This window comes from Phalacrocorax aristotelis, chromosome 3 (assembly GCF_949628215.1).
Source record: "Phalacrocorax aristotelis chromosome 3, bGulAri2.1, whole genome shotgun sequence".
In the NCBI taxonomy this organism is placed as follows: Eukaryota; Metazoa; Chordata; class Aves; order Suliformes; family Phalacrocoracidae; genus Phalacrocorax; species Phalacrocorax aristotelis.
Genome location: NC_134278.1, coordinates 58,527,466 through 58,542,555, shown reverse-complemented (window position 1 = coordinate 58,542,555; position 15,090 = coordinate 58,527,466). Strand labels below are relative to the sequence as shown.

Genomic DNA, 15,090 nt, shown 5'->3' with positions numbered 1-15,090 from the left:
GCAAGAAAGAGCTAACAGCCGGGGAAAAATCCTTTTCTTATGACACACAGTCATTTTAGAAACATCTTTACAAAACACAAAGCCACTGAAACCTAAAATGCAGGTTCAGGCAGAGCACAAAACAATGATTTAGGAGATTAATGCTTTTGAAGGCAAGATCAATTCATGCAGTTTGTAACTGAAAATGTTTACAGGAGTCCACTGCAATCTTTGAAATGTATCTGGTTTATGCATTTTGTACAGTTGGTACCTAGCCACAGCAAAATTTCTGCAGACGTCTCTAACAAAGAATCAGGAGGCTGCCATCTGAAAATGAGGCAGGCACCACCAGCTGACAGAGCAAATGCCAAGTGGCTATTTAGCAGTGCCAGCTCACGCTAGACTCACACAGAAAAAATACTTTCCCCCCGCCCTTCTCCCATTTGTATCTAAATCTTCAGGAAACTAAATCACTTCCTAAAAGCAGGGATGGAGAAAGCAGTCTATTATTCCCTGACAGACCACAAAGTATTGTCCATATTGACAATCTGTTTTGTATAGGCAGGCTGTGGAAGCAGTAAATCCTATTAACCTGTTCAAAGTCAAATGAAGACATTTAGAAAACAGAACAGCTATTACACGCAGTGGTGAAAGAAGACCATATCAAAGAAAGGTTAAATGGATGCACCAGCTATTAGATTATGCACAGTTACAACTGGAAAATCCCCCCCAACCTTTCCATCACCTGCTCTTGCCCTTCCAGATATTTACTATATCCCTCCAGTCTAATTAGCTGACCATTCAAGTGCTATCCTCTGTTCTGTCGATGCTAATTTTTGAGATAAAATATCAATTTCACGCTAACAGGACTACTACGGAAAATGCTTACGTTATACCATGGTTTTACTAATGCACACTTCCTCTACCCAAAACATATGGCATTTTGTGTGTACAGACCACTCTGGAGATTTACTGTAATTATGTCATGATGTGCTTATTGTTATGGATTCGGCAGCCTTTCTGCATCTCTACCTGCTTTGTTCAAGAGCAGCTGCTAGCTTCAAGCTGTTGCCTGCTTCCAGCGGCAGAAGCTGAATGAAGGAATGCTTTCTAGGGAAGACATGTTTTGAAGCAGACATACTGACAATAAACCAATTCACTAGGGAGCCATAACATTGACTGGATAAAAGTCGAGTAATCATTCTATGATAATTTACTGAAACTGGGTGCAATTTACTTTAAAATAAAAATTCCCTCTGCTGCTGATGTTGGACTTGGAGGCCTTTAACTGATAAAAGTGTGGCATTTGCTTTTATGAAGTAGCTGATCTTTGGAGATTCATTAAACCTCATTATTTCTTCTTACGCATAAGTGACTATTAATACTTATTCACTGAATGAGAGGAATGGGAAGAACAGGATTTTCTGAAGCAAGGCTCGCCTGTCCTTCTATTCCCCCTACTCGTCATGGCTGAATATGCTGAATTCAATTACTAAGGAAAGCCTTGGTAATCTCTTGGTGAGTGCTTCAGCTGAGGCTGCATGACATTGCTTTGATTTCTGTGCCTGGTTTTTATTGTGAATCAATTGTGTGCGGTCAGTCCACACTCCTCCCAGCTTCAGTGGGAGTGAGGAGGACCAGAAGATCCAGCCCCTTCTCGGTAGCCGTTTCCCAGCAGAGCACTCACAGAAAACAGGGATGTTTGAACAGCAGTTTACCCAAATCAGAGACAGGGAATGACATCTCAGTCCCAGATTTTTTTCCCCTAATCTTTAGAAGAATATGTGGAAGGGAAACAGTTAGGAAGAACAATAGGTACAAAAATGTCAGAGATTCCTCTGCTGTGCTCTTGTTACACCCTCCTCACTGGAAATGGCAGCTATTAATGTTTTATTGACTTGAACCTCTGGGGTAGATTCCAGATGTCACTACTTGATCATTGTCCACATATAAGGAAAAATAAATTCTGTCATGTCAATGTTGAATTCCCATCTATGGCAACAATCATTACCAGCAGACAAATGCTCCTGTGGTTTTGCAGAGGCTTCTTTTTTTCCTTAGGTTGTGACTACGCCCACATGACCGATCTGTTCGCAGAAAACTCAAACATCCAAAAATAAAATAACGTAGAGGAAAAGTCCCAACATTTCATTATTAATTTGGATACATTAAGAAATAGCTATGTCCTTTACTGTGTCCAGAAACAAATAGAGGTTAAGTTGGCAGAGCTCAAGGGTAGAGGTGAAAGGATGCTGCCTGCTGGGAAAAAAATGGTCTCTTGGTTTTGAAAATGTGAATCTCTTTATGCCAATCAGTTTCAAGCAGCTGAGTACCAAAAACCTGATATTTCAATAGTGCTACAGTTTAGGTGAATGGTGCTACTAAGGAGCACATCTTGAAAGCCCCCCAAACACATCAGGAGTGCACGAATGTGCTCTCTACCTGTTCAACCAGTGGTGAAGATAACATCTATTAAAGAAGTGGTGAGGATTGGCTGACACCTACTCAGAATATGTGCAAAGAAGAGATTACCTCTGATTTCATAGGAGAGTAATTTTCTTCAGTTGGATGGAACAATGACATTTTTCACTAATGAATATTACCTGTCATTTAAAATCTGGGCTTCAGGTGGAAGCTTCAGCAAATTTACAACAAAAAGCTATCTCAAACTCCAGTCCCCAGAGAACTGCAACACTGCAGAAGTCAGAGCGCTAAGGATCATTAAGACGTGTCTACAGATGACCATTCTTTATTGCACACATTGTTTTGCATGTTATGTAAGCACTAAAAATTTTGAATTTTTCCTACAAATTTTGAATTTCCCCCCCACATTACTAGGCTACAGTTCCTGTTCCTTTCCTGGGCTCCATGCTGTGGGGCTACAGCATGACTCAAACACTAGCTGGAGATCTGGTTAGTGTTGGTATTACTACACCTCTAGGGAACACAGACTCTACATATGTAATTGCCATGGCATTGTGGACGTACAGAAGTGTACATAGACATAGTAGCAACTGAAATAACCCAGAGACTGTGTTCTGGCCTAGAGGCCAAATGATATGGCACAGCTTGTGTTCACACAGATAAGCCCTTTTTATCCCCCAGAACAAGATGAACAGGTGCAAACTGGCTATCACAGATGCTCTCTGTTTTGTGCTACCCCTGCATCCATGCCCTGACAGTGTCTGGGATAGTGGTAGCTGGTCTGGGCCAAATGCATGACAGGGATTGTAGCAAAAGTTAAACATTATGGATAATCATGTTGCAGTTTTTAGGATGTGTCCTCTCTAAATATAAACGTACCATTAAAGTCCAGAGCCCAAGTAGCCAGCTGAGAAATCTAGCAGGAAACCAGGTACTATGTTAATCGTCACTTGTCTACACTTTACATGAAGTTCATTGACACTGTTATGTTAAGAGAAAATATTTCCAGGCTGATGCATTTCCCCCAAAAATCATGTTTCTTCAAAAAATTCCCAGTCAGCTCTACTTCTGAGATTGTGTGAGAAACTTCAGTCATCAAGAATAATAAGAGCAGTTTTCTTGGCCTACCTTGGACATTTATTCTAGGGGTCCTAGGGTACACAGTTGCCACAGAAAGCTAGGTACTTTTTTTTCTGGAAAGCAAAAAACTTCTTAAGCTGTCTGTGCTAGAAAATGGGGAAAAAAGTTACAGCATTCATAAGGTAATATTATTGGTTTTATTTTGCATGCTCTAAAGATAAGGGGCATCTAAACGCTTCCTAGATTTCCATTTTCCCTAGGCACAGTTAGTATTTTTAGTGGGGTAGTTAACTCTACCAAAAGCACTCAACTTGTCTTATAGAAATTTAGGAATCTGTCATTGAACAGTATCTTCAATACAGGTTCAGATGCAGTTGTTCGCATTGTTTGTCTTCAGTGAATTTAACAGATCCAATCTTCTGAACCATGGGATTGTGACCAGAATTGTCATGACTAAAGCTACAAAACAGGTAATTCTACATTTTCAAAAGGAATGTTATACTTTTATATACTCAGTCCATCTTTTGCAGCAGAAGCTCTGCTAACAGCACACAAAAATGAAACATAAACTATACTATACAAGTCGTGACACAAATTTGAAAGCCTTACCTGGAAACCAGCCATAGTACTGGCCTTTTTTGCATTTTTGGGGAAAATATGTTATTCTCCATGACCAAGTGAGAAACTTGCCTGTGTGTTTTATTACTCCCTCTTTTATATTCAGGAAGAAATTATGTTAACTCATGGACTGAGGCCTCTTGCTTCCAGAACTCTACATTCTTTATGGGTTGTGGAGCAAAATGCCAAAATAATGGTTGTCACATTTGTATATGGCAGAACAAGGCAATACTATAATATCAGCAAGTGTACCGATCATGGCAATACTGAGGTGTAACTGTAGGCTGGATGTTTTTGGTTGTTTTTATATATTTCTAAGGAGCAGCACTTATGTGTTTATTGTACCTTCAGAATCAGCTCAGGAATGGGGTTGGTGAACCTGCCACTTGACTATGAGTTTTCAGTGTGAAGAGGGATTCCTTTTGTTTAATTAGACGTTGTAATGGAATACTTATGGCTACAGAAGCTTGTGTTATTTATTGTTATTGCCATTTTTCTTAATATTAGTCTTATATCTAAAGCATGTGTAATTTGGTTTGTCTACCATGCAAATTCACTTGTAGAGAAAGAAAATCAAATTGATTAGGTTCCTTGTCCAGAATCTCTTCAAAACATAAAAAACCTGTAAAGGGTCACCAAAACTAGGCAAAAAGACCCCAGTTCAAGGCATCTGACCTGCATATAGCTGGAAAGTGTTCATATGCAGCTTTTATGGTATGACAGTGTCATAAAAATGGTAATAGGACTGGGCTAATACAACAACAGAGGAATAATTTCAATCCCAGCTGTGGGAGGAAGCAAGCCAGGAAGTCAGCATCACCCGTCAGCACAGCACCATGAGCGTTGCATAGCCCCAGGACAGCCATGAACCTGGGGAGCCATAATCTCATTGCTGTGTCATGTAACTATCTACCTTACAGGGTCAACCGGAATCAGAGTCCCCTGTGTGAAGGAATACATATGAGATGGTCAAAACAAATTCTCAGGAAACTTCCCTGAGGCCTCAAAGTAATGAGTCTAATGTTTAGCTCTTTGTTATCACAGTTCTGATCCCCCCCTGCAAATCACATTCACTATTTGCCTTTGCTAGTGCAAGAGGATCTGTGAGAGGCAGAGCTGCTTCTTCCAGTCTCCGCTCATGCTGGTGCTCTTGCCTTTTGTTCCATCAGGGAAATAAACCTCTCAGAGACAATCCTGTGTGCATTGGTGAGGTAACTCTAAAGCTCACATCTCTCCACTGAGTTGGGGCAAACTTGTTTTCAGACAATTATCGTATAACTTAGGTTTATATGAGCCCGGTTCCTTAAGAAGGGAAGGCTTTAGGAAAATGAATTAGTACAATTCTACTGACAAAGCCCCCTGATCATTAAAAAACTGTTTATGCTTTAATGTGTACAATTCAGTTTTCTGCAAGGAGCAGAGAAGAAATGAAGGTAAAATTTGATAGAAGCTACAACACCTAATATGTGTAAGCATAAAGAAATCACTTCTTATAGTAACCCTTCAAAACACTAATGACATGTGCTTTAACATTATTGTCACACAGAGAAACAGCAATATACTGTGCTCTGAGGCAATGTCAAAGATGCCCAAACCTGGTGTTGCTCCTCTGCTAACACGGCACGACAATGTTATTAAATTAGCACTTTACAATGATTCGTACCCTCTTCCCATTGTGCTAGTTTTGCCCAATCCTTCAGTGAAAAAAAAGTCTTTCTAAAGTACCCATCTATATAATTAAGAATCAATTTTCTTTCAATCACTGTGTTGCCCTAGAAAGGAACTCCACCTTAATTAAATATTTTTCCCCATTAGGTTCAAAGAGTCAAAACTTGCTTACATGAGCTCGTCTCCTTTCTCATATATAAATATTCTCACCACGCTACAAGCACAGGAGGAGGCAGCCGGTGTGCAAGGTATGTGCGTGAGTGTATGTGTGTGGGAGAGGTGGAGGCTGCTGTCAAAAGGGAGGTGGGAAAACAAAACAAGCAAGGGTAAATCTGAGTGAGGGCTTTTATGGGCAAGATGTGCTTCCCGCACAACTGAAGACCTTTGCGTTGGCTAGAAAGGAAAATGGCAGCAGGCTTATTACTGCAAATAGGCGTACTATATGACACTTTTAGTCAGCAGAAAGGAATGGAGGACTGGAAAATTAAGAATCCAGCGTTAGTTTACTGCTACCTTTGAGGGTCAGATGGTTGGCAAGAGCTTTGGCTTTTTGCATCAGCAGCAAGTAGGTCTGATCTTTACCTTCCCCCCCTCCCCAGCATATCTCGTTGTATGTATTTTGAGCACCGGAATGAGATATGCTGGTTTATTAGCAGAACCCAAAGCCTATGTCAGCTGGTGACACTTCCTAAAACATGAGTGTTATCCATCTGAACTCAGTGAAGACCTATAATACAGTAGAAGTTCTTAGGTTGTTCCTTGCCCTGAGTCTCTGTAGCTCTGACAAAAGGACCTGCCGGTTTACTTTTAGCATTTCAACCTGGGCAAGCCAGGACTGAATTTTGTTTTCTTTGGTTCCACTCATGCATATTTTGGGACCCACAGAAACACCCTTTTGCTGTTTGCCTTACTCCTAACAACATCATCAGTTAGGCAGCTTTTATTTTTCATGCATTCCTATGACTCCCTCCCTCATCTCCCCTGCCTTCGCTCTTTTGCCCCTCCTCCTATCGTGCAGTCTGTCCTGCTGATACGGCCACCCACATGTTTTACACCCACTACTCCCTTCTTTTAGTTGTGCTTTGTCATTTGCTGTGTCTCTGGAGAAACTGCTAGTCTTTTTCTCAGCTCAGGTCTCATCAATGTCTTCCCCCCCCCCAAAAAAAAAAAATTAAAAGGAAAAAGAAAAAAGAGATAGAATGTCCTTTTCTTTTTCCTTGCAGAAGACTGGTTTCCCTTTCTCTCTCTAAATGCAGGAGTTTTACAAGGTCTCTGTTGCTATAGCATTTGCTGTCCTGCTGGCACCCTCCTGATCCCTCACTCAGCCAGTCTCCTGCCTCTGTGTGCCATGTCCTCTCCTTGCTCCTGACCAGCGTAGACTGAGCCCACCTGGAAGGCAACTGCAGAAATTATTTTCCACAGATTGCTTTATCCCTCCATTTCTTCTCCATAGTTTCTTCTAGTGAAAGTCAACTACCCCATTCCGCTGCAAGGCTCTCGGTTGCTTGTCCCACCTGGCTTGTTCCCTCCTGTCAGTATGAGAGTGCACTGCTGATGAGCCAGCAGCTCGCTGTCAGCCACTTGGTAAATTTCAGACTTTCACACACTTTCTTTTTTCACTGCCTCTTAGGAGAATTTTCTACCAGATAATGCAAGATTACTCATTATTCTGGTTCATAGCCCTTTTTAGGGTTTTTCTATCATGCCTATGAAAAAGTTGACAATGGCCAAACAGGAGGCGCACTGAATCTGCAAACTAGCATTCCCACTCTGTTCTCCTGTCTTTCCTCTCTTTTCTGTCCGCATGGGTTGGCCGGCTTGTTTTGTACTTTGAAGGTTAGCTCTTTTGGACAGGAACTGCTGCTTTGCTTTGGAATCATACCGTCCTCAGCACAGCTTTAAAGTGTTCTGCTGTTAGAAACATACTTGAGCATGTGGGTCTAAAGCACAAATAGACAGTCCAGTAAAGAAATTCCTTTGAGGATTCGCTATTACCCACCTCTTCCTTCTCTCCGCAAGGGCATGAGTCACCTGTGCTATGCTAACATTAAGGATTTTAAGAGCACCCGACTCTAATTATTATTAACACTTGAGAGACGCAGGCAACATTAACGCTATTCTACTGTTCTAAGTGCTTAAATGCATGCATGGACAACCTTTCTGTAATATTTGATTACCTTGCAATGTTTAATGGAGTTATCCTGGCAACATCTTTCTGAAATATTTAAGAACCATTGTTTGTACAGTACAGACAATAATTGGCATGAATTAAGCAACCTGCCAAAGGTCATACTGTAAGTCTGCAACAGAGCAGAGATTTTGAAGCTGGCATTCTAACTGCATAGCTGTATTATTGCATCTTAATAACACAGTTATGCTTCATGATGTTTTAAATCAATCTGACAGCATCAGAGCCCGAAAGGTATTATGCATGATGCAGACTTTGCAGAATCCCAAATAGTATACATTTACCGTAACTAGTATGGTTGGATAATTACATATTACAAATTTTAGAGCATGAAATAATAATTTTAATGATTCTGTGAAGCATATACTTAAGTATAAATACAGGAAGGAACAAAACGGAATTAAGACTAATACACAGCACATAAAAGTCAGTGGACAGGATCACTATGAAAATGGTCAATACTTTTATGTAACAGTTTACTTATGGTGTTATTTATTTGGTATGTAAGTTACCATCAATAATGTAGATACAGCACATAAGAAATGCTTTTTCCCCACTCATTTTACTGGAATAATATTACACAGTTCATCTTTTCGAGGGCTATGTAACTAAAAAACAAATTGGCTAAGGTGATGCCTTCACATTAGTCTTATTCCCATAACTCAGGCACTTAGTTCCACTAAAATCAATAGACTTGTGAGTGTGTAAGTGAGGAGGAAAAGACAAGCATAATAAATACTTTTAATCCTGCGTTGGCAAATAGATATGTAATTCTGTCACACTTATCTCCAAGGCTGATTTTTTATCATGCAATATTATTTGCATATTTTCAGAGTTTTGATCTACAAATGGATTTTAATTTGTTGGCTTTTTCAAGAACAGCCTTGTGGGAGTGGGGGCAGGTCATGCATAATCAAAGAGTAAAACACAGGCAGAAGGAAGACATAGAGAATCTGAACTCCATTTCTGGATGAAGTGCAATTACTGTTATTACAATTTCCTTGTACCACACAAAGGCCTTACTGTACTGGGTGTCATCCACATTTAGAGGCATTTTGAGGGATCTGAGAGATCCCTATCTACGCAAATGGTACAGTGTCTTATAAACTGAACATGAAAAATGTAGGCATGCTTTCCTCTCTGCAGCACTTGGGAAGACACAGAGAGAGAGATGAAATTACTTTCCTGAGGATGTTTTGGTAGTCCTGGAAGCAGAACCCACTGACCTGAACTACAGCTCAGGGCCTGAACTGAAAAGATTTCCACCTTCTGTTATAAGACAAGAATTCAATAAAAAGTGCAAATGAAGAAAATTGTATGTAGGATCCATAGCTAGAATTAGACATTGATGGATGTGGGTGCCTGTGAAACTGTGAGCTTGTGACCCCTTTTTAGCTGTGTGACCAAAAAGCTGGGATGCATATACTATTTATACACAGAGCCAATGACCACCTTAAGCACCGACATTGCATGCCAAGGTTAGCAAGGGTGCATACCCTGCACTGTGTCCCTCCCAGGCACTACCCTTCCCATGGTGAAGTGGCAGCAGTACCTCCTATTGTTTAGGGGTGGTTGGGAACTTACATACAGCCTCTCTAAATATTATATAGGATGCAACTCAAATTTCACAAACCAGTAGCAAATCAAATCTCCATTAATACCACTGACCTCATTCTTTACCTGGAACAATTGTCTCCAGAGATCAGTAATTTAAGTATATCTATCCTTGATAACCCAGTAGTCCTGAAAATGAAATAGCTTCTCTGATGTAAGCAGCAAGAATCAATAACCATTAAGCACATAAGGACACTCTAATATATGAAGCATATGGGTATCCAAGTCATGCCATCACCAGACCAGTTCATTTTGGTAATATGTAGGCACCAAGGACAGGCAGAATTGTGGTGCTTGGAGAGCACATTGGATGGTCCAGGTGGTTAAGATGTCATAGCCCTGTAAACAGAACTTCCCTGGGAGAGAAGAGTCAAGAGGTGGATTTTGCTCAGTGTGTGAGCACAGGCTGCCTTGAGGGTTAGCTTTGTTCAACAAAACAAACAAATTGGCTGTGGCTGAAACTATGCATTTTTTCTCCATGTATCAGCACAATGTTAAATAAATTACTGTTTCTGTCAAAGTGTGATGAAGCTAAGCTCTCCCCTTTACAGTTCAACTATGATATTCACCAAGAATTGGGGAGGGCAGGAAAGGAGGGAGTTGTTTCATGGAAATACTTTCCCCACATGTTTTCCCAGACCCTGGGGTTTCACACAAAGCGGAACAAATCACACCCTTAGCAGTTCTGTTCAGTTCTATACAGCTGCGTGCTGCAGGTGGTGCCCTGAAAATATGTTTGTTTATTTTGCAGCACTGCACGCTGCAAAGCTGCACTTAAGAATGAAATAGGTTCCCCTCCATTGCATTCTCCCTTCTTCACTTTGAACCCCTCTCTCTTTTTAACTTGCTGGAAGAAGACGGTAAGACATAAAGTGATAGCAATGTGGCTCAGTCTCAAATGAACAAAATGGGAGGTATTGGTACGGAGCACAGAGCAAAAACTGACAAGCATGGAGTGTGGCACTGAGATTTTGGTGGTGTACCTCTTCAGAGAGGCAACTACCACAATAATTGAGTAATTCCATACATAAATGTTAAATACCCAAATTGGGATAATCCTTGTTTTATGAGAGCATTTTCTTGCACACATGAGTTCTCAAATAATTTATCCCCATTTTAAAGCTTTTCTAAACCATGAGCATTCTGCCGGTCACAGTATAGAGGCCCCTGAACTGAATTTTCTGTTGCTTCTTCAGTGTGAGTTAAACTAGCAATTTTGTCCACATGTTTGTCTATCCTGAGCCAAATCCACTCCTCAGAAGAAGCTGACAAAATAACTGTGCATCAACACATCTGTCTCTAGTCTCTAAGGCTGGTATTACACAATGAACACCACCCCTCTGCACACTGGGGACTCTCCTGACCTTTGGGAGCATTTAACTTTCCAGTTGCTTTAATTACTACTTTGTTTAAGCAGTAGAAGAAATTAAAATTCTCCAAAATTTCAGACATAAAACCCTAAAATCTGTGTTGACTTGCACAAAATTAGCAGCAGCATTCACATGGTTCACAATATGGTGCTGTTTGCTTCTAGGACATGTTGCTCTGGGGAAGAGAAGGTCTCTTGGAGACTCTGAGCATTCTGCACCTCCTCAACAGAATATCTGTCTACAGTCCTTGAAATATTCCACAGCCCGCCTTGGGAGTTGTTTTTTAGAAAGTATAAACCATGGGGTTTTTATAGCTTTTATCTTAGCTGTCATATTCTTTCCACTAAGTAATCCACAGCAAATATCATATCTGTATGAAGCCTAACCTTCTGTAGCTGGATTCCTTCTGAGCTTACTGGCAAGCTGTACAAAATACACTCAGTATAATGTTTTCAAAGACTGCTATAAGTGGTCCTCAGTGTAGCTGAATGTCTTTGTAACTTTTTATCTGTAGAACAGTAGAAAACATCCTTAAAAACATGCTGCAGTGTTACTGGTCCATAAAAAAGTGAAGAGCAACATTAGCTTGATCATGAACATATAGAAATAAAAATAGAAAGCAAGTAACCCATTTATAGGTTGCAATTTATAGTTTTATACTTAAAGTGCAAGATCCACTTAAGTGCCTATAATAGAAAATTGAAAGGAAAGATTAATTTCTTTCTACTAACTGGAGAGAAATCTGATCTAAGGCTTGAGTTTGATGAAAGCTAGTTTGCTGAAAACCAAGCAATATCTGCTCCTTTAACTTTGTGTTATACGTCACTGAGCAGTACCAAATAATTCCTCTCTTTCTCACCACATTCAATATAATAGTGAATTTATACTAGCATTTGTGTTTGAAAAAGAAGCCCATGCCCACAGCTGAGAAGGTGAAAATGATGTAAAGTTGCAAGCACCAGGTTTGGACAATTGACGTATACTTATATGGTATAGATCACATGATGATAATCACATTTACAGTAACATGATTGGAAATATAAAACCAGCTGTAGTTGGCTACAGCTAGCGGAATACCAATGGTTTGTTATTCTGAACCATTCCCCTGGCTTGCAAAGAATGACCTAATCTAGAAACAGCTCTGTTTAGGCACAGATAGACAAAAAACCTTGTTGCATGAGGAACAGAATTGAGCTTGAACTATTTATTCCTCATGTTTTCCTGTTCCTCATTCATTATATACAGAAAAATAAGGTAGAAAAGTAAGCCTGGATGTCTTCCGTGGAGGGCTTGAGGGTAGAAAGGCTCTCTGGAGGGATCTGGACAGGCTGGATTGATGGGCCAAGGCCGATTGTGTGAGGCTCAATGAAGCTAAGTGCCGGGTCCTGCACTTTGGTCACAGCAATCTCATCCAATGCTACAGGCTTGGGGAAGAGTGGCTGGAGAGCTGCCTGGTAGAGAAGGCCCTGGGGGTGTTGGTCAACAGCTGGCTTAGTACCAGCCAGCAGTGTGCCCAAGTGGCCAAGAAGGCCAACAGCATCCTGGCTTGTATCAGGAATAGTGTGGCCAGCAGGAGCAGGGAAGTGATCGTGCCCCTGTACTGGGCACTGGTGAGGCCGCACCTCGAGTACCGTGTTCAGTTTTGGGCCCCTCAGTACAAGAAAGACATTGAGGTGCTGGAGCGTGTCCAGAGAAGGGCAACGAAGCTGGTGAAGCATCTGGAGAACAAGTCTTATGAGGAGCAGCTGAGAGAACTAGGGTTGTTTAGTCTGGAGAAAAGGAGGCTGAGGGGAGACCTTATCACTCTCTACGACTACCTGAAAGGAGGTTGTAGCAAGGTGGGTGTTGGTCTCTTCTCCCTAGTAACAAGAGATAGGGACAAAAGGAAATGGCCTCAAGTTGTATCAGGGGAGGTTTAGATTGGATGTTAGGAAAAATTTCTTTACTGAGAGAGTGGTCAAGCATGTGAACAGGCTGCCCGGAGTTACCATCCCTGGAGATATTTAAAAGACCTGTAGATGTGGTGCTTAGGGACATGGTTTAGTAATGGACTTGGCAGTGCAAAGTTTACAGTTGGACTCAATGATCTTAAGGGTCTTTTCCAACCTAAATGATTTGATTCTATGATTATATAAGTTAAGTTTGATTGATAAAAATTGCTTGTAAATAAAGTTGTAAAGCTATTTTAATCTTATTTACTTATTCATGCTGATTTCGATGCACTTTTTTCTTTGTCTCCTTTGCACAAGCTGTAGCTTGTCAAAATTACAGGCAGGAACTTTCTGGAGAAAGGGGTGTTTTTCTCTTCCAGACTTATCCAGTGCCTGCCTTCCTACATACTCGGTCAGGGTCCCTTTGCTCTGCTACAACACAGCGAGCTGAGGAACACGGAGGAGAGCTGGGATGGCTCCACTGAAGGAAGGTAGCTGGGCTTTCAGATGAATCAGCCACCAACCTTTTACACACAGAGCCCATGCAGAGATGTATTGTCACAGAAATATATTGTCCCAAACTCAACTGGTACTTGGCCATTTACAGCTAGGTTTGGGAACAGACAGATGGAAACGCTGCTCACTTTTTGGGTAGCTGGGGACCATGTTATATGGATTATATTATGGACTGTCCAACTTAAATTACATTAACTTCTGGATCTGCTAACGAGACTTCCTCTCTCTTTCACTAATATGGTCCCTTTTGGGACAAAACATTGGAATCTCTTGACCAAAATTTTTATACAGCGGGAGTCATGTACCCAGGCATTGTTCCAAATCTAGATGTATAGTAGCAGTTTTATTTGCAGTCAGATATATCTCCACCTGGGCATAAACATGTTTGTATCACTAGAACAAACATAAAATTGCAGATTGCCATTCAGGTAATTAATTCCATGTTTATGTCATCTTTTCACCTAGGTCAGAGACGACACAAGGCAAAATTGTTAGTACAGGTAAATATGGTTGAAAAGCCTATCAATTTCCCCCCAAACAAGCTGTTTCATTTCTTATAAATTTTCTCCAGTGTAACAGTGTATTCTTATCCTCCTAAAAAAATTTAAGATTTCTGGTTTTGATTTTCACACTGGTACAACATTTTGTTCTTTTGAGAAGAATCTTTCCCATTCACCTCAAAGGCATATTGATTAATATGTTTAAAGACAAATTGATTAGTTTTAGGTGCTGCAAACTGATCAGTGAATCTATTTTTACTGTTGAAAACTTCTCCTTCATTTTGGCTTTTCTTTTATATTCAATTTGGCTTTCACAGATATAGCTGTAGCATCTTACGTCACAACTTATATCCTATAGTGTAATTTGAATGTAACCGTCTATAAATGATTTGTGGCATGGTCAATGGTCAAAATGGAGGTCAGGAAAACAGACTGTGCCATGTCAGCAGCTCTCACAGCAATAAACATTTATGTTGGGGCTTTTCTTGTACAGGTGTCTTGCAGTAGCTGCAAGAAAACAGAGTTTCATAACAAAACTAACACTTAGTGCCAGGGTTTGTGAACGATTGCCACAATACTCCATTGGTAATGGAGATCTACAGGAAGAAATCTAGAAAAGGTGGTGGAAGTGAAGCTATCTGTAAACACTTACTGCAAGGAAGATCTGAAGAGAACTGTGAGCCACTTCTATGTACTGATATTCAAGAAAACACCCCGAGACAGTGATGTAACGATGATCCTCTGGTGCCCAGTCTGGGGCTGGGGTTACTGAGGTCACGGTGCAGCCTGGCCCGTTCTCCATCCACCAAGAACGATGCATTGAGATATTAAAGGTCAGAATGAGATCTGTTTCCTGCAAAAGAACAAGTGAAGAATTAATGCACTGGGATGGTACTCTGGTATGAAATGCCTCAGTGAGAGATTTCACAGGATGCATAAAGAAGCAAAGAGCAGTGATAAAACTGCACTGCCACATAAAAGTGGAGCTTGCCTGCAGCAAGCACAAGTAGCTGTACCTTGGCTGGCAGAATTGCTTTGGAGCAGAAGAATAATCCTGCAAGACAGGATCTGTTCCTAGACATTATGGTAGCCTAGACTATAGCAGTCATTTCTGTTACGTTGTCCATTTTCCTGCAGAAACAATAAGGACTGGCGGATGTGCACATTTACACAGCACCCTCCTCTGCTCAGTTCTAGAAATA

The 15,090-nt window shown here is 40.8% G+C and overlaps 1 protein-coding gene across 2 annotated transcripts in view; it reads right to left on the bottom strand.

Annotated features, from left to right (window-relative positions):
• Positions 1 to 15,090, bottom strand: part of NKAIN2 (sodium/potassium transporting ATPase interacting 2) — a 557,051-nt gene that overhangs the window by 70,448 nt on the left and 471,513 nt on the right. For both annotated transcript variants that reach the window (XR_012659647.1, XM_075087553.1), the window contains exon 4: positions 14,541 to 14,741. Coding sequence is in view for 1 of the 2 variants with exons in the window: in XM_075087553.1 (XP_074943654.1) it covers positions 14,541 to 14,741 (201 nt within the window). In the remaining variant the exon portion in view is untranslated. The remainder of the gene's footprint in view (positions 1 to 14,540; positions 14,742 to 15,090) is intronic.